The sequence below is a fragment of the Protopterus annectens genome, chromosome 13.part0 (genome assembly GCF_019279795.1).
Source record: "Protopterus annectens isolate FY-2018-M chromosome 13.part0, PAN1.0, whole genome shotgun sequence".
Lineage (NCBI taxonomy): Eukaryota > Metazoa > Chordata > Ceratodontiformes > Protopteridae > Protopterus > Protopterus annectens.
The window spans coordinates 293,720,271-293,739,248 of record NC_056747.1 but is presented as its reverse complement, the minus strand read 5'-3'; the positions used below and the strand labels follow the sequence as shown (position 1 = coordinate 293,739,248).

The 18,978-nt window shown below is 47.5% G+C and overlaps 1 protein-coding gene across 1 annotated transcript in view; it reads left to right on the top strand.

Moving 5' to 3' along the window:
* The window catches only part of CACTIN (cactin, spliceosome C complex subunit), a 710,497-nt gene that overhangs the window by 102,507 nt on the left and 589,012 nt on the right, over positions 1 to 18,978 (top strand). The window contains exon 3 of the mRNA XM_044053865.1: positions 1,746 to 1,841. Within this exon, the coding sequence (XP_043909800.1) occupies positions 1,746 to 1,841 (96 nt within the window). The remainder of the gene's footprint in view (positions 1 to 1,745; positions 1,842 to 18,978) is intronic.

The following is an 18,978-nucleotide window of genomic DNA, read 5'->3' as shown; positions in this document are numbered from 1 at the left end:
GATCACAAGGAAAAGCTATCTCAAAACAGACCATTTCTAAATGGATAGGGCATTGCATACATTTCTGCTACATGCATCATGGGAAACCAGTACCTGCTAACATTAGGTCCCACTCCACCAGGGCTACAGCTACATCAGCAGCCTTTCTCAGGGGAGTGCCAACCAAGGATATTCTGGAAGCTGCAACCTGGAGTTCAGTGCACACCTTCACCAAACACTATCACTTACCTCGATATTCTAAGACTAGAGCTGGTTTTGCCACTGCAGTTTTGCAGGACCTACTAGCTTCTTCTAACCCTGTTTAACTCCACCACCCATCCTTGGCTTTGGGATTCAACCCGTGTGTGATGACTGCAGCAGGGTAACACGATGAACATAATACAGTTTTGTACCTACCATAAATGTAGATGTTCGAGTGTTCACCCTGCTGCAGTCCAGGTTACCCTCCCTCCATCCCCTCTGAACTAGCTTTATATATATATATATATATATATATATATATATATATATATATATATATATATATATATATATATATATATATGTGTATATATATATATATATATATATATATATATATATTGCCTACCTATTGGGGGCACCGGACATCTGGGGCAAGAAAAACTGAAGAAAATGGCGTTGGATGCCTCTTGTATACCCCTGGCGCACTGACGTCAGGGAAGAAGCGACAGCAACCAACGCCGGACCAAGACTTTGGAATTCGGGCCGACTGCGGGACCACCTGACGGTGGGATAACCCAAGTGTGATGACTGCAGCAGGGTGAACACTCGAACATCTACATTTATGATAGGGACAAAACTGTACTTTACCCTCCCTCCAGCCCCCTGACTTCTCTTGGCTATAACTCTCTTCTTGATTAGTGTATTTCAGCTTTCTGGTGTATTTGCTTTTTGTTGGAGGTGTAACCTTATATATATAATTGCTTCCCATTATGGGGGCACCTGACATCTGGGGCAAGAAAAACTGATGTAATGGCATCGGCTGCATGCTTTATACCCCTGACTACCTGATGTCATGGAAGAAGAGACAGCATCTGATGCCGGACCCAAGACTTTGATATTCAGGCTGGCTGAGGGCTACCTGCATGCAGATAACCCCAATGTAATGACTGCAATAGTGAATACACTTGAACATCTACATTTATGGTAAGTGTACACAACTGTACTTTCTTTATAGTTGCAAGTATGTCATTTGTCTTGTTCTTAATATTTGCATGTTTGTTGTTTATGTAATTCATACAGAGTGTGTGTGTGAAACTGGAGTCAAATTCCTTGTATGCATGCATACTTGGCCAATAAATGTGATTGTGATACCTAGAGAATTGGGTCTTAGCTGCAGCAACTCAGGAGTGCTTACTAACAGCCAGTGACTGCTTTTTACAGCTCTGCATATCCTTAGGCATCTCCATAAACTATCAAAAGTCAAAACTACAGCCTCACAAGAAATTGCTTTTATCAGGTGCCATCTGAACACAGCTTCATGTTCAGTGTCTCTCACCTGGGAAAGATGGTCCCTCCTTCCATGTTCAATCTGAATCCTTTTTCATCATCAGCCAGAATCAAAGTTTTGCACCTGCATTCAAAGCTGCAGTTCATACAGCACAAATCACAAGTTTATGTTTTCAGTGCTTTTACATATTTTGAATCTTAATAGCTCTGCTGTGGACTGCTCCCAGAATCAGCATATAGATAAGCTATTTTTTCTTATATATTTATTTTTACAGGCACTAGACAAAAAAGGAATTGGCCATCTCAATGAAAAAGAAATAAAAGACCGTAACAAGCAGATTCTGGAAGGAAACCGTCTGGAGCTGCAAAAGGTAAGTCCTGGTTTGTGTTTGTCTTACCTTTTTTATTTATTTGCTGTTGTTTCTGACACCTTTGGTTACTTATGATTAGTACCATTTAGCATGACAGATGGATATTTTCCCAAATTAGTAGACCAGCTGAAAAAGTGTGGAAGCCAGAATTAAAGTTGCAAATCCTGAATGCATGAAAAATAAACTGTGATTCTGGTAACAAAAAAAGTGAATTTCAAAACTTGGTGACTCCTTGAAAACTGTTTTGCTAGTGGGCACCCCACGTCCTTGATACTTATAAATACTGACTCAAAAACTACTGATCTGAAGTAGGCAGACTTCATTCGTCTGCAACCTGTGGGTATCGGATCCGACCTCGGATCCGAGCCGGCAATTCAAAAGCTTAGGCTCCGAGCTCCTAGCTCCTCCCTCTTACCCATAACCCCTTGCCAAGCCCTGACTGACCCCAGATTTCGTTTGCCGCTTTTCAAGTAGCTACGGAATTCCAGAGCTCCTGCTGGTGAAGATAAGAACTAAATTTTTGACTAAAAAAAGTTTTAAAATCTTTATTTTCTTTCTTGATATAGTTAGTGTTGAGTGTGTTTAGGCTTTCCTCTCTCTTTTAGTTAATTTTCTCGGGTTTTTGCGTAGTTTGTTTGTGTGTGTTCTGTGTTAGGCCTTAGGGTTGCGATGTCTGAAGCCCATAAGGCTGTATTCTCGAAATGTACCGAGTGTGGCCATAAGTTGTCCCCAGCGGATGGCCACACTCGGTGTGTTAAATGCTTGGGGGTTGAACACCTGTCATCTGGTTGTACCATTTGTGCAGGGTTCAACCCCCGGGCTTTGAGGGAGCGGAGGTCGAAGTTGGCGCTGGCGGGTCTTTTACCTCCAGATACCGCTTCGGCCTCTGCCCCTTCCACTCAGCAACCTGTTGCTGTGAGTTCTCCCCCTCCGGCTGGGACTCAACCTCCCTCTAAGTTGCCGGAGGGGAAGGAATCCTCTAAGGAAAGACAGAAGGAGAGGCACAGGAGAGGCACCACTTAAGAGCGAAACTTCCAGTTCGGCTCCTCCATCTAAGCGGCCTCCCTGTGCCTTCTAGCTTTCCTCCTCCTCGGCTCCACTCCCCTCGGTTCTCTCCTGGACCCGAGGAGGAGGAGGCTAGCCCTTCCAGGAGGTCTCCGAGGTGGCTCTCTAGGTCCGCCGTGGCCTCCACTAGGTCAACATTTTCTATGAGTGAAGCTGATATGGACCGGATGATGAGGAAATTCATCCAGGCCCAAATGCAAATGGGAGTGCTCCTAGCCCCCATCCGGGAGGGGCTTCACCTTTTTCGCCCCTTGGCTCCTTCTCCGACCCATACCACGGGTTCGGAGCTGTCGGCGCCGGGCAGATTTGGATCCGGGGTGGGTCGGATCCGATGGGTCGGCGCACCTCGGATCCGTCCCATCCTTGAGTGCTTCGGGTACTCGGACCCGACCTCTCGGAGCCGAGGCCGAGCCTCGGATCCGAGGGAGCTGGTGTCTTCGCCCGCCCAGGTCGGAGCGCACGCTCTCGGATCCGGCGGTTTCGCCCGACTCGATCTGCGTCGGATCCGAGTGGGGTCGGCTCTCAGGGCTTAGAGAAGCTGGCTCCCCCTCGGCTTTCGACGTTGTGGAAAGGGCACTGTCGAGGACATCCGGACCCCCGGTCCCTGCCCCGGCTCCTTCCCGCACTCCATTGCAGTTGGGCCAGGCCCCCACCAGCCGGTCCCAGGGACAGCCCGCCTTGATGTCCCAAGTGGTTCCCTTGGAACATCCAACTGCTGAAGAGTACTCCTCGGACAGCCCCCCCGATGAAGTACCTCGAAAGCGTAAGTGTAAGAGGAGGCACATGGACTCCCCTGAGTCCGTCACTGAAGACACAGACTTGGATGAAGGGGAAGGCTCCCTAGGTCACCCCTGAGGACGTCTCATTTGGAGACATCATGGAGATGTTAAGGATCAGGGGGTGGTCTGCCCCAAGGCTTCTTCGACGAGTCTGTGTTCTTGGAGGCATTCGAGGCGGGCCCTTCTACCTCTTGGGTGTCCCTCCTGCTGACCCCTGGTGGATCTTATTTCCATCAGGGCGTGGAAGGATCCGGACACCATTGAGCCTATCCCTAAGCGCCCGGACCGCATTCTGTCCCTCCGTCGGACCGCACTCCACTGGAGTAAGGGTCCCCAGTAGATGCCATGATGATGGCTGCAGCCACGAAGAGGAATTGGCCCAGGAGAGTCCCTCCGTGCATCCTCCGGGCAAGGAGTCCCGCTCGATGGATCGCATTGGGAAGCGAGTTTTAGTTCAGCAACTTTCTCCTTGAGAGCGCTGAACTACATGGCACATGTCATTAGGATGCAGCGGGATCTGATTAAAGAATACGCTGCATCTCCCCGAGTCCATCTCGAGTGAGGATAAACAGGTTTACTCCACCAATGGCCACTCTCAGATCAGTTTCCAATACATCTATGCGGCTACTTTCTCATGCTACTGAGGGAGCCGCTAGAGCCAGCGGAGCAGGCCAAGTCATGAGGCGACAGGCCTGGCTCCGCCATTGTGATTTTGCTGAGCCCTTCAAGGCGACCTTCGCGAATGCCCCTTCGATGGTTCTGCCTTGTTTGGCAAGACTGTTCGCGAGACATTAGTCCAGAGCGAAAAGGACGGGAAGACGCTGTCTGCCGTCGGAGTCCGCTTCTCAGCTCCCCAGAGGTCCTTCTCTAAGAACCAAAAGGGACAGAAGAAGATGTGGCTCCGGAAGTCGCAGCAGTCCCAACCTGCTCCGGACAACCAGTCCTTCCGTGGCAGAGGAGGACGGGGAGGTCGTCGTGCTAGAGGCAGGGGGCTCCTGGCAACTTTGGGTCCAGAGAACCTTTCTCTGATAGACCCACGCAGCAGCCCTGAAGGGTTGCCCGCTGTCCGTCTCTGGAGGCAGTCGGGGCGGTTTCGAGGCACCTGACTTCTTGGGAGTCCATAACAACAGACAGTTGGGTGCTTCGAGTCATATCCAGAGGATATTCAATTCCCCTATTCAAGGTTCCCAAATCTCGCAGCCTCCCAGATGTTCCACCCGACCAAAGGGAGGCGGCAGTCGAAATCGAACAGCTGCTACAAAAGAGCCCTCCAGCGTCCCCCGAGATCAAACCGGATTAGGTTTTACTCCAGGTTCTTTTGGTGCCAAAGAAGACGGGGGACTTAAGACCAATCTTAGACCTTTCCCAGCTGAACCTGTCAGTAACCAAACAAAAGTTCCGGATGGTCACCCTGCAATCTATACTTCCCCTCTTGAGGGAGAACGACTGGATGTGCTCCATAGACCTCAAGGATGCGTACTACCACATTCGGATGGACAGATGATCCAGGAGGTTTCTTCGCTTCCGGCTGGGAGCCAGTCATTACCAGTTCAGGGTCCTCCCCTTTGGTCTCACCTCAGCCCCCAGGGTGTTCACCAAGGTGTTAGCGGTGGTAGCGGCCCACCTGAGGCTCCAGGGATTACAGGTCTTTCCGTACCTGGACGACTGGCTCCTGACGGCATCATCAAGGCATCTTCTGTGCTCAGCCAGGGATTACTTTCTTCAACTAGCACCAAGGCTGGGCATCACGATAAACTGGGAGAAATCTTTTCTGAACCCCACACAAGTTATAGATTTCATAGGAGGAAGACTAGACACCAGATCAATGCGAGCCTTCCTCACCCCAGACCGTATTGCCAGCCTGAAGTGTCATGTGACAGCGATCCTGCAACCATCTCCAACTGCAGCTTCGGTCCTGAGGGCCCTAGGTTCTATGGCGGCAGCTATTCCGCTTCTCATTCATGCCCGCTACGCATGCGGTTCTTCAATGGACCCTTCAAGTTCAGTGGTCCCTCTTTGTTCTTCTCTAAACGCTCCGATTGCGGTCAGCAGAGCGTGCAGGGACTCACTTCTTTGGTGGCTTCTTTCTCCGAGCCCTGGCAGGGAGACCTTTTGCGCTGCATTTCCCGAGCCACAGTGACCACGGACGCTTCTTGCCTCGGGTGGGGGCATTCGGGAAAGATTGTCCAAGGCACGTGGAATCCCACAGAGACGTCATTGCATATAAATGTCCTGGTAATGAGGGCGGTGCTCCTAGCGTTGCAAGCACTTCACCACGCTTCTTCCTTCAGGGACTATTGCGATTCAGACAGACAACATGTCAGTAGTCTGGTATATCAACAAACAGGGAGGAACCAGGTCTTACCCCTTTGTCGAGAGGCCATGAGAGTCTGGGAATGGGCAATTTCCACCAAACGCTTTCTGGTAGCAACGCACATTCCGAAAGTCCAACATCCTTGCGGACAAGCTCAGTCGCACCATCCTTTCTCCACACGAGTGGTCTCTCAATCCTCAAGTAGCGAAGAAGATTTTTGCCGTTTGGGGCAACCCTGTTGCGATCTTTTGCCTCTCCTCAAACACCAAATGCGACAATTTCTTCGCTCTGCTTCCCCACCAGGGAGTTCCCGAGATGCTCTGGTGCATGCTTGGCCTCCCGGTCTCCTTTATGCCTACCCTCCACTTCCTCTGATGCAGAGGCTTCTGCAGAAAGCCAACAGTTTGGGGAGCAGAATGATTCTCATTGCCCCATTCTGGCCTCGACAACCTTGGTTCCCCTTCGTATGGTCTCACAAAATCAATCCACCATGGATTCTGGATCCAATTCGGATCTCATCTCTCACCCTCTGGGAATGTCAGTTCCCAATCTGGACCCTGAAGTTGACAGCTTGGCTGCTCCAGTTCCATCCTTAATTAGGACTCGGTATCTCATCACCGGTCAAGGCCATATTAGTGGCAGCTCATAAACCTTCCACCAGGCAGGTTTATCGGAGTAAATGGAAGAGATTCTCTATATGGGCAGTACAGAGAACTTTGGATCCTTTCTCGGCACCTATGTCAGCGGTGCTGGATTTTCTAACAGACCTCTTTCATCAAGGGGCTAGTTCTTCCACGATTAAGGTACAATTGGCAGCTATCTCGCATTATCACATTGGTCATGACACAGCTCCCCTTATGATGGCGAAATTATGCAAAACATTTCTCAAAGGAGTTTTTTTGTTGAGGCCTCCAGTCAAGGAGGTTGTACCACCCTGGGACTTGTCTTTAGTCCTGCAAGCCCTTACTGCTCCTCCCTTCGAGCCTGCAGCTTCTACTGATTTAAAGTACCTTTCCTGGAAGACTGCCTTCCTGGTAGCTATCACTTCAGCCAGAAGAGTGTCTGAGCTTCAGGCTCTGTCGTCAAACCGCCTTACCTTTCTTTCTTCCCTGATAGGGTGTGCCTCAGGACCAATCCTTCTTTTCTTCCGAAGGTCTCTTCTGAATCCAATATTAACCAGTCAATCAATTTACCTGTGTTTTTCCCAAGTACTCAAACAAAGGAGAATACAAATTGCATTCCTTGGATGTTCATAGACAATTACGTTTTATATTAACAGAACAGCTGGCCACAGGAAATCAGATCAGCTGTTCGTCTCCTTTGCTAAATTTGCTCTGGGTAAAGCAGTATCTAAAGTCACACTATCTAAGTGGATTGCTAATTGTATTTTGCAGGCATATGACACTTCAGGCAGACCTGCTCCTCAGAGGGTTACGGCTCATTCTACTAGGGCAGTTACCACGCCAGCCGCCTTTAAGTCCCGTGTATCATTGGATGATATCTGCTGCAGCTACTTGGGCCTCGCCTCATACTTTTATTTCTCATTACAAGGTGGATGTTGTTTCTAGAGGAAGAGCATCCTTTGGCTCAGCGGTGCTCGAACATCCTTCCATGACGGCCGCCCAAGATTCAGGTAGCTAGGGACTCTGTCCCACAGGTTGCAGACGAATGAAGTCTGCCTACTTCAGATTTAGAAGTTATGTACTCACCATAACGTTCCATCTGAGTAGGTGACTTCATTCGATGTAACTATCCTCTCCATCCCCCTGACCTTTATAGAGCGAGTAATTATGCTATTTTAGTGTACTGTTGTCAGTATTTTGAGGCAAACTCAATCTGAGGTCAGTCAGGGCTTGGCAAGGGGTTATGGGTAAGAGGGAGGAGCTAGGAGCTCGGAGCCTAAGCTTTTGAATTGCCGGCTCAGATCCGAGGTCGGATCCGATACCCACAGGTTGCATCCGAATGAAGTCACCTACTCAGATGGAACGTTATGGTGAGTACATAACTTCTAATTCATGAAAGTTTGGAGGGAATATTCTTGGGTAATGGAGTCTCTGATTTGGCATATAGTTCCCCATTCACACTTGTAGGTCCTCAACTCTGAGAAATTCAGTTGTGGTCCTCAGAATTTCAGCTGGTACCCAAATAAACTGTATAAATTACAAGCCATTTTGGCTTTGCCAGTAACTCATAAAAGTGTGATCCTTGATGGTTTAGACACAGGCTTGAAACACTCAGGTGCCAGTTCCACAGTATTCAGTGCCTGGAGGATTTGGTTAGCAAATTGGATGAGATCGTGCTGGGCTACCTCGGGCTACCTCTGGGAGCTGATGCTCCAAAGGCAGCTCTGGTTCTAGAAATTATGTCCAGCTTATAATATTTCAAAAAGGTGTGCAGCGTAGACCACATAGCTGCTGCAAATGTCATCAATGGAGGAATTCCTGAAAAAGACTCTAAAAGTTGCCATAGAGCTTGTGGATTGGGCCATATGTTTTGAAGTTAAGGTCTTCTGCTTGCAAAATGTATTTGAAAACATGAATTTCTATGCTGTTAATCTTCCAAATGTAAGCATTCTGAGCAGCTTTCACAGTTTTATTGTATATGCTCTTCTGAGAAATTACCAGATTTACAGTCTAAATACATTAGTATAACTTCATTTACAGATTTGAATCATATCATGGTGATGGTTCTGTACAATCTGATCGAAAAGTCATTTGACTGAATCACAAATGACTGAAAACACATTTGACTGAGTCACAATTGACAAAAAATGGTAAAAGTGTACAGATAGTACATGATGGTGTTATATCTGATCAAAGGAGTCTTCAGGTAAGTGAGTATAAAAGCGTATATGTGGATTAGCAATGCCCACCTTCATATAGTATTTCTATATATGTAGACATTTGTGTTAGTGTGCCAACACTGAATCAATATATTTTTTGTTTCTTCATGGTTGTGCAACTGTAGAGTTAGTGTATGAAATTAAAGGAGTGTTGAGGGCAGAGCCACTCCCACAAAAAAATGTTTTCAGTATATCTGTTGTGTAATGTTTCCTATCAGTTGTGATTCAGTCAAATGGGTTGTCACTTGGGTTTATTTCTCCTGTAGTCAAATGAGTTTTCAGTCAAATGACATGGAAGCCATAATGACCTGTCATCTGCAAGAAATAGAAGTGTGTGCTTATGGTTTCATTGTGACTTTCATTCTTTCTTCCTTGGAAAATTTTAACCAAGTTATCAAGTGGCTAAAACAACATTGTGATAGCCAGGAAATGCATAACAGTGTTTGTGTTCCATTAGTTTGAACACAGCCAGCTGATTATCTTGGGTATGTTTACAAATTATTTCATTTAACCAGTTCATAGTTAAATCTTCATAGAAATTAGTACAGTTTGGTCACTAGTGGCAAAATAGAGTGATTTCTGAGAGTCTGAGAAACACGGTGTTCCTGACTGATAAGGACCATGCCATTGACCTGCATCTTTAAACTTCTTTGATGAGATCACGTCAGGGTGTGTGGATATGCGTAATGTAACATAAAGGTTTAAATCATCTCCAGTAGGGTCATTTACAGTTTGAGAAATGTGGGTCCTATAGCAGCTTCATCTTGTCAAGGTTACCCCTTGATTTTGGTGCTTTGGAGGTGATTATTGCACAGGCATTGGCTTTGTCAATCCCTGGTATAGTCCATGTGGTCTGTAAAGTGTCAGAAGAGGCTGCTAGTATCCAGGACCATTATTTGTTGGTAGTCCTAGATGTGATTGACCCAATTCTCTAAGGTTACACCCTTTAATGGTTCCTTCTTGTTTGGTCCAGAGGTTAGAGAACATCTTTAAGAAATTAATGCACAAAGTCGAATCCTTATAGTGTGGAAGTAAAACTTTATCTCCACAGTGTACCTTTGCAGGGAGACAGAGGAGCAGGTGACAGATGAAGTTTCATTATGGTCCACAGCAGGAGCATTCTGGGAATAGAGATACTTCTCTCATATTTGTCAGAATTTGACTGTGCAGTCTGGACTTCCAGTGTTTGTGTTTCTACATCGTAATTTGCAGGAAAACTTGGTGATTTCTGTGCATTGGGGTTGAAGATGGTCATTTTAAGTCCATAACTACTAATGTGAGAGTGTTCAATCTCGCCGTTTGTTCTTACACATGGGTTCGGAGCCAATCCTCGGCTCCGAGTCGGCCGCTTAGCAAAGCTCTGCATCGAGAAGAAGCTCGAGACCAACCTATCTCCCACAATTCCCTCTGCCCTTACCTCAGATCTAGTTTGCCGCTGCAACTGATCACATCGTTTGAAGAGCTCTGAGCCAACTTCAGATAAGATTTACCTTATTTCTTAAAAATTTTTTGATCTAAAGTTATTGGATTGTGACACTTTTAGTGTGTGTATGTGTGTATGGGTCTTCGGTTCCGATTATCTAAGTCTTTAGTGTTTTAAAACATTTTGTTTTAGAATTAGGATCCTAGGGCCTACCCCACTCACTAATTTTCAGATTTGACTTACAGTTATTACTTCAAAACTTTATTTTTTGGCCTTTGGCTAAGTTTAAGTGTATTGGTGTAATTCTCTACCTATTGTGACTGTTTTGACATGTCTGACAAGGTTAAGTCAGGGTTTAAGAGATGTCAGTGCGGACAGAAGATGTCTGTCACAGACAACCATAGCTCCTGTGTCTACTGTCTTGGCCCTCTCCATCTTCAGGAAGACTGCTCCATATGTCACTCCTTTAGTGGAAGGGTCATGACAGATAGGCGCAGGAAGCTCATGGACAGGGGTCTCCTGAAGCCTGCTTTTCAAGAGGCTTTGGATAAGTCAGACCAGACTTCTAAAGCTTCGAAGGAGTCGAAGACTTTGGAGCCTACGTCATCGGCTCCAAGCTCTTCTTTTAAAGTTCGTTCACCGGTTCCACAGACTTCGGGGCCGAGTATCGAACTAGTGTCTGTTACCGAGCCTCGAGTCTTGGAACCGGTAACAGAACTGCCACCTCCGGCCATTTTGAGGTCGGCACCGTCTTCGATTTCTTTGACGCGGTCTTCCAGGCCCCTCTCCGACACCGACGTAGACCGTGTGGTGCAGAAGCTGATGGAAAACACGGCCCTATCCAAACTTATTGCAGTCGCCTCTCAGCTGGTGTCGAGACTCGAAGGCCTTCCCTTGTCTCCATCTGACCCTCCTCCGAGACCTGTTCAGCCCTCGGAGCCGGTAGACGCTGATTTGTTGATTGTAGAGCCCTTGGTGCCGGAACCGTCCCTTTCTCGGTCGGCACTGTTTACCTTGACTCCGTCGGAACCTCTCCCGGACTTCCGGAGCCGACGATCTATCCTTGGTTCTGGGACCGAGAGCCGAACTGATGTTTCGGTGCCGACTCTCCCTCTCGGTGCCTCGGCACGGATCACCTTGGCTCCGTCCTCGGGATTGGTTCCCTTGGCTTATGCGTTGGAGATTCCTCCACGTTCTTCGGAACCGGGGGATTCCTCGGCTCGGGGTCAGGTGGCCTTCGATCTTATGAGGAAGGTATTGTCTTCCCAGACAACTACCTCAGCAGAAACAGCGTCTCCCTCCCATAAAGGCCCGTTATCCTCTTCTGCACCTACGGCTACTCAAAAGGGTCGAGCACCACTGTCTCAGCCGCTCCCAGAGGGAGCCCCCTCTTCCTCGGAGGCTTCATTGGCTGCCCCCCCCGAGGAAGTTCCGAGGAAAAGATTGTGTAAGAGGAGGCACTTGGATTCTCCACAAGAGTCCTTAACATCGGACACTGACTTGGATGAGTCAGAAGGGTCCCCAAAATCACCCTCGGAGGATGTCTCCTTTTCTGACATCCTGGAGATCCTAAAACAGAGAGGTGATTGGCAAGCCCTACCCCCTTCTGAGGATGAGTCAGTCTTGCTGAAGGCATTTGGTGCTCGCCCTTCATCCTCCTGGGTCACTCCGCCCTTCGATGAGTTGATGGATTTGATTGCTCGAAGGGCGTGGGAGACACCTGACACAGTGGAGCCAGTCCCCAGAAAGCCTAATAAGTATATTATGGCCCCTCAGGACAAGGTATACCTCACAAAGGGAGTTCCAGTGGACGCTATGGTGGTGGCAGCTGCCACTAAAAAGGAGATGTCTGAATCTTCCTCATCTGTCCATCCACCTAACAGAGATTCTAGGACCATGGACAGGTATGGGAAGCGCATTTTTAGTTCAGTGACTTTTTCCATGCGATCACTGAACTATTTGACACATTTCACACGTTTACAGAGGGATCTAGTCAAAGAGTTGGGAGATACTCTCCAGGGTACTACAGATGCTGCTGTAGCGGAAAAGGTTACAGCACAGCTCAATACCCTTACATCAGTCGTGAACTCGTCCATGAGGCTCATCTCGTATGCAGCCGAAGGGTCGAGTAGGGCTGCGGCTTCAGCGATTGCTCTCCGTAGACAATCCTGGATGCGCTTATGCTCCTTTGCGGAAGCCTTCAAGTCTTCCTTTACTAACGCCCCATTTGATGGTGCCACTCTCTTTGGCCCCAAAGTAAAGGAGACCCTTACCCGGTGTGAGCAAGAGGGAAAGACTCTGTCTGCTGTCGGAGTCCGTTTTTCCACCCCATCCAGACCGTACCCCAAAGGGCAACGAGGTGGAAAAATGTGGTTTCGTAAACCCCAGGGTTCTTTCCCAAGCACAAAGGGTGATGCCCCCTCCAGAGGCAGAGGGGGGGGGCAGAAGTGGAAGATGTCGCCCTGGCGGCAGAGGGGGTCCGCAAAACCAAGGCGACAGGGATACGGTCCCTGGGAAGCCTTTCCAGCACTCCTGAAAGGAGGCCCGACTGTCCTGCTCTGGAGGCAGTCGGGGGTCACTTAGCTTTATACCCTCAGGCCTGGCAAAGTCTTACCTCAGACAGATGGGTAAAAAGCATTATTACCAGAGGTTACACAATTCCATTTCTATTTTCCCCGTTACCGCAGAAAAGATTCCCAGATGTACCGCCCCATCTGCGAGAACCTGCAGCTATAGAAATTTCAAAGTTGCTAGAAAAAAGGGTCATCCAACGAGTCCCGGCGGACCAAAGAGGATCCGGAACTTACTCAAGGTTCTTTCTAGTTCCAAAAAAGACGGGACTGGAGGCCAATTCTGGATCTAAGCAATCTCAATACCTTCGTCAAAAAAAGAAAAGTACCGGATGGTCACGCTTCAATCGATTCTTCCATTCTTACAGAAGGATGACTGGATGTGCTCAGTAGATCTCAAGGACGCATACTACCACATCAAAATGGCCAGAGTGTCCAGGGATCACTTGCGCTTCAGGCTGGGGGCCAGTCACTATCAGTTTTGGGTCCTGCCCTTTGGTCTAACCTCAGCCCCCAGGGTTTTCACCAAATACATGGCAGTGGTAGCGTCTCACTTGAGACACCTAGGATTCCAGGTGTTTCCGTATCTGGACAACTGGCTCCTTACTGCCACCACCGAGCGTCGACTGATACAGGCCAGGGATTACACACTCGAACTTTGTGTTCAACTCGGAATTTCCATAAATTTCGAAAAATCTGCATTACAGCCGTCACAGCATATCTCATTCATAGGAGCAGATTTGGATACCCGTTGCTTGATTTTAAGACTTCCCCCAGAGAGAATAGCCTCTCTACAAAATCACATATCTCTACTCCTGTTGTCCAAGAAATCCCCGGCCAAACTGGTTCTGAAAGTTTTGGGACTCATGTCGGCTTCCCTCATTGCAATACCCTTGGGAAGACTGCAGATGAGAGTTCTTCAGTGGCTGCTGTTCGCACAATGGTCGTTCCAACAGTTACCGCTGACACACGAAATTCACATCACAAACATCTGCAAGACACACCTATCTTGGTGGCTACAGAATTGCAATCTCACCGGCGGCCGGCCGTTTGTGCTACCCACTTCAACAGCTACAGTGACCACGGACGCTTCCCTGATAGGGTGGGGGGGCATTTTTCAGGGACAGACAGTCCAAGGCGAATGGACCAATCTAGAGTACAACCTGCACATCAATGTTCTGGAGATGAGGGCAGTGTTCCTAGCGTTGCAACACTTTTCTCCCCTTCTACCTCTAGGGACCATTGCAGTTCAAACGGACAACATGTCCGTAGTCTGGTACATAAACAAGCAAGGGGGAACCAAATCTTACCAGTTGTGCAGACAGGCCATGAGAATTTGGCAGTGGGCAGAGTCCACGGGTCGCTTTCTGATAGCAACGCACATCCCGGGGTTATCCAACGTCATAGCAGACAGGTTGATCCGAGCCATCCTGTTACCTCACGAGTGGTCCCTCAAACAGACAATAGCGGACATGATATTCCGCAAGTGGGGCCAGCCTTGCTGCGATCTGTTTGTGTCTCCAATGAACGCCAAACGCAGAAGCTACTTCGCCCTATTACCTCCGCCAGGGGAAGTCCCCAGGGATGCTCTGATTCACGATTGGCCCCCGGGTCTGCTGTACGCCTTCCCTCCTATACCTCTGATAACAAGATTTCTGCAGAAAGCCAAGAATCTGGAAAGGACTGTAATTCTCATTGCCCCATTCTGACCTCGTCAAATTTGGTTTCCCTTTCTTCAAGCACACCAAATACGGGAGCCCTGGATCCTGGACCCGGAGCCAGATCTACTGACCCATTCGTCAGGGGCTCCCCTCCCGTCGCTCCTGTCCCTCAGACTAGCAGCTTGGCTGCTCCGCTTCCCTTCTTAGCCAGGTCTGATCTTCTTTCTCCTGCGGTTCAGAACATTATAGTAGCCTCTCATAAAGCTTCCACTACAAAAACTTACACTAGTAAGTGGAAGCGCTTTGTATACTGGGCAACTGCACAACATTTAGATCCCTTAATAGCCCCACTAAACAAAGTTTTAGAGTTTCTATCCATATTATTTCACCAAGGAGCTTCTCCTGCCACCTTGAGGGTTCAACTGGCTGCTATTTCAAACTTTCATGTAGGAGAGAATGGAGTGCCCATTATGACTCATAGGCTTTGTAAGGCCTTTCTAAAAGGGTCCTTTCATATTAGACCACCAGTCAGTTTTCCTACAGCTCCGTGGAATCTAAACCTCCTTTTATCCCAACTAATGCTACCACCCTTTGAACCAGCCTCGTCCTGTTCTTTAAAGTTCTTGTCATGGGAAACTCTCTTCCTAGTAGCTATCACTTCAGCCAGACGAGTGTCAGAACTTCAGGCTCTTTCCATTAAGCACCCATATTTGATTTTTCACCCGGATAGGGTATCCCTATACACTAACCCGTCCTTTCTTCCCAAGGTTTGTTCAGTCAACAACATTAATCAATCCATTGAACTCCCCACATTTTTCAAAAACCATTCCAATAAGCTGGAATATATGTTACACAAGTTGGATGTTCATAGACAACTCAGATTCTATCTAGATAGAACAAAGGATCACAGGAAAGTAGACCAACTCTTTATAGCCTTTGCGGACAACAGAAAGGGCATGGCAGTGACGAAGCGTACTCTCTCCAAATGGCTATCTGATTGTATTACCTTTGTGTATACTGCTACTGAGCAGAGTTTGCCCACCAAACCGAAAGGACATTCTACTAGATCAGTCTCTACATCTCTGGCTCATGCGGCCCGCCTGCCTTTGGATACTATTTGTGCGGCCGCCACTTGGTCTAAACCACATACGTTCATCACTCATTACAAGGTGGATATGATTTCCAGGGACAGGGCAACCTTTGGTTCCACTGTGCTCAGGAACGTTCTTCCGTGAGTCTCTCAGGGTCACGGAGCTAGGGACGCTACCCATGTGTAAGAACAAATGGCGAGATTAAACACTCTCAAATAAAGAAGTTATGTCCTTACCATAACGTTCCATGTGGAGTGTTCATCTCGCCTTTGTTCTTACATTCCCACCCTCCCACCCTCAGGTCAGGAAGAATGTCCAGTTTAGAGGTCTGGTCTGGCTCTCCCGCTACTGATTTCTCTCTGCTGTTGCTGCTGTTTTCAGCTACTCCCTGGTATGTATGTATGTATGTATGTTATATTCCTGTTATGGGATCTGGTATGGTTTTGCAAACTAGATCTGAGGTAAGGGCAGAGGGAATTGTGGGAGATAGGTTGGTCTCGAGCTTCTTCTCGATGCAGAGCTTTGCTAAGCGGCCGACTCGGAGCCGAGGATCGGCTCCGAACCCATGTGTAAGAACAAAGGCAAGATGAACACTCCACATGGAACGTTATGGTAAGGACATAACTTCTTTTTTGTGTCATCACTGACCTTAGGGCATTCACTAGATGTTTGTAGTGGCAGTTCATCTCTGACTACAAGGATTCAAAGTGTTCTTATGTCTGGATGACTATTTGCTTGATGCCCTGAGTGAAAGCATTCTTTTTCAGCAGAGAGAGCTTCTGCTCTGCCTGTTCTTCTCTCTTGAAGTCACAGTGAACTAGTGAAAGTCCGTCTTCACCCGTTTCATTTGATAGTCTTCATGTTCCCTGGGCTTAAGCATATACTGTGCATTCTTACCTTACAGCATGCTCCTGCCCCTCCAATATGTGTATGTTTTTCAGAACTTTCAGTATGTTCCCACAAAAGTTCTGTCTGAAGGCCTCATAACAACTTCAGTTTATATGATCCTTTCTACCAAATTACAGTTCTGGGTCCTCTAGTTAACATTTGAGGTTTAGTGATCTCAGTGCGTAGTTTCTGTTCTTCATAATATTCAAATTTTAAAGGCTTCCTGCAGTTGTATAGTTTATTGGTGAGATAGGAGGAATTTTCTGACAGGCAACTTTTTCACCTTTGTACTACTTGTAAAGGTTACCATGGATGCATCTGTTTTGGTGTGGATAGGGTATTTCAGTGGAGAAGACCACTCCATACACCTCAATATGCCATGAGACCCATCTGCACATCTCTGTCCTGGAACTTGTGCTCGTTTGGCATTTCAGGACTTCCTGCAATGGCACTGTTTTCCATTCAGTTAGACATTGTGGCTATAGTACAGTACACTAACAAGCAGGGAAGACCATGCTGTTAACATTATGTGAAGAGGCTGGGAAGGTCATGCAGTGGACTGTCTGATCCCATTGTATTCTAGATGTAGTGCACATTCTGATGTGTCAAGTGCCACATGAATGGTATTTTATTTAGACAGTTTCACTGTTGATTTTTTGTTTTTGTCTTTGGCTTCCTGGTCTGCATTCTCTTTCTCCTGTCCAAAAAAAAAAAAAAAAAGTGCAATAACTGCTTTTCTTTCATCATACTTTCAAGAGGGTGGAAGAAGGATGCAGTCTGCTACCTATGGCTAAATGGCATTTTATATGGTTTTCACCCTTACTGTCTGATTGCAAGTTCATCCAAAAAAACCTAGCCTGTACAAGACAAAAATCACCTAAAGTCCAGTTTGTCCAGAGTCTTGATTCCATGTCCTTCAGACCTTTTTGTGTGTGTGTGTGTGTGTGTGTGTGTGTGTGTGTGTGTGTGTGTGTGTGTGTGGGTGGCCTTTCAGGATGCTGCTGTCTCACCTGTCAGGTAAGTCCCACTGGGATCTCCATGCACTGAAAGTGACAGTGTGGCTTTTTCAGTTCCAGTGATAGCTATAAGCTGAAGTTTCTCACATATGGTTATTTTGATTATCACTTTGACCAAGTGACCTTCAGCACAAAACTCCTGCTGTGATAAATGTGTTCAGTTTTTCACTTGGGCATTCTGGAACAGCCTTGACTCTCTTTTTTATAATTCTAAAGGTTCTCATTTATATGTTAGAACTTTTGGATTACAAATTATATTTCTTCTGTTGCAGTTCACTTTCTAGAAATTTTCACCTTTATTTAGCTCAAGATTCTCTCTTTGGTCTGTAAAGCCTTTCCATGAGGAATTTTACATTTCCGTCTTCCTTTCAGAGATCCAGGTGACTGCAGAAACAAGTTGATTCTGAAGGGCCTTTTGCCTGCTTCTAGTTCCTCTCCATGAAAATTGCTGGGTCCTCTGACCACAAAAATTGTCCTCATAAGTCCTCGAGGGTGCCTTTGGAGCCCCCTGCCAAGGTTTGTGAGGCCTTTGGATTGACCACTTCGATCCTAGACCTGCTTTGGCTCCAGTAGATCTGAAGCACTCTTTGGATCCATCTAGTTCTATTTTGATTTTGAGTTCTCCCAAAGCTGCTCCACCCACCTTAGATCCTAAGTCTATGGATCCTACAGCGATGGGTCCCACGCTGCTGCTGGGTATCGAGTCAGCCCCTTCCCTCGGGTTACAGCAGACTCCCACTAATCATTCCAGGGCCCCATCAATGGCTTCACCTGGGTCTTCTTGAATTCTTTTGGAGGCCAGCGTGGACAGGATGATTAGGAAGATTCTCAAGACTCAGATCCAGCTGGTGGTCTTCTCTGTGCCATCCCCTATAGGTTCTGTGAGTGTCTCTCTCCAAGGTCAGTTTCCTCCTCCGATCCATCGCTTGATTTCGGAGTCTCAGGACCATAGCTAACTGAGAGATCTTTTGTATAATGTAAGCAGCTTGCTTTCCTCCACTCCTGCTGTTGCATTGATGACCTCATCTCTGTTTTGGGATCTCAGCAGGTCTTGGATCCAGGATGTCTCCATCTGATCAAGGGCAGGGGTTCAGCTCCTACTTGCTGTCTCTTCCCCTCAGTGATTCAGCTGTGGACAGTTTGGGTCCGATTCTACCAAGGGTCCTGGGCTTGGGGATCCTGGCCCTCTCTTCTTCTGCAGCCTCGACTCGGGTGGAACTGAGGAGGGATTCACTAGGTCTCTCGACTTTCCGAGTGGTAGAAGGGCTTTCTGTAGCCATAGGGATCCAGTCTCTTTGAGCTACAATGCATTCCGTCGACTTCCCTTGGATCAGAGACTTAAGCCTGTCATTCCTGTCCTGAGCCAACCTGTCCAGACTGGCCTCCAAACACATCCCCTAGAGGGAGCCCCCTCTTCTTCTGAAGCCTCCCTTGAACATCCCATAGAGGAGATTCCTCATAAGAAGATGTGCAGAAGGAGGCACATTG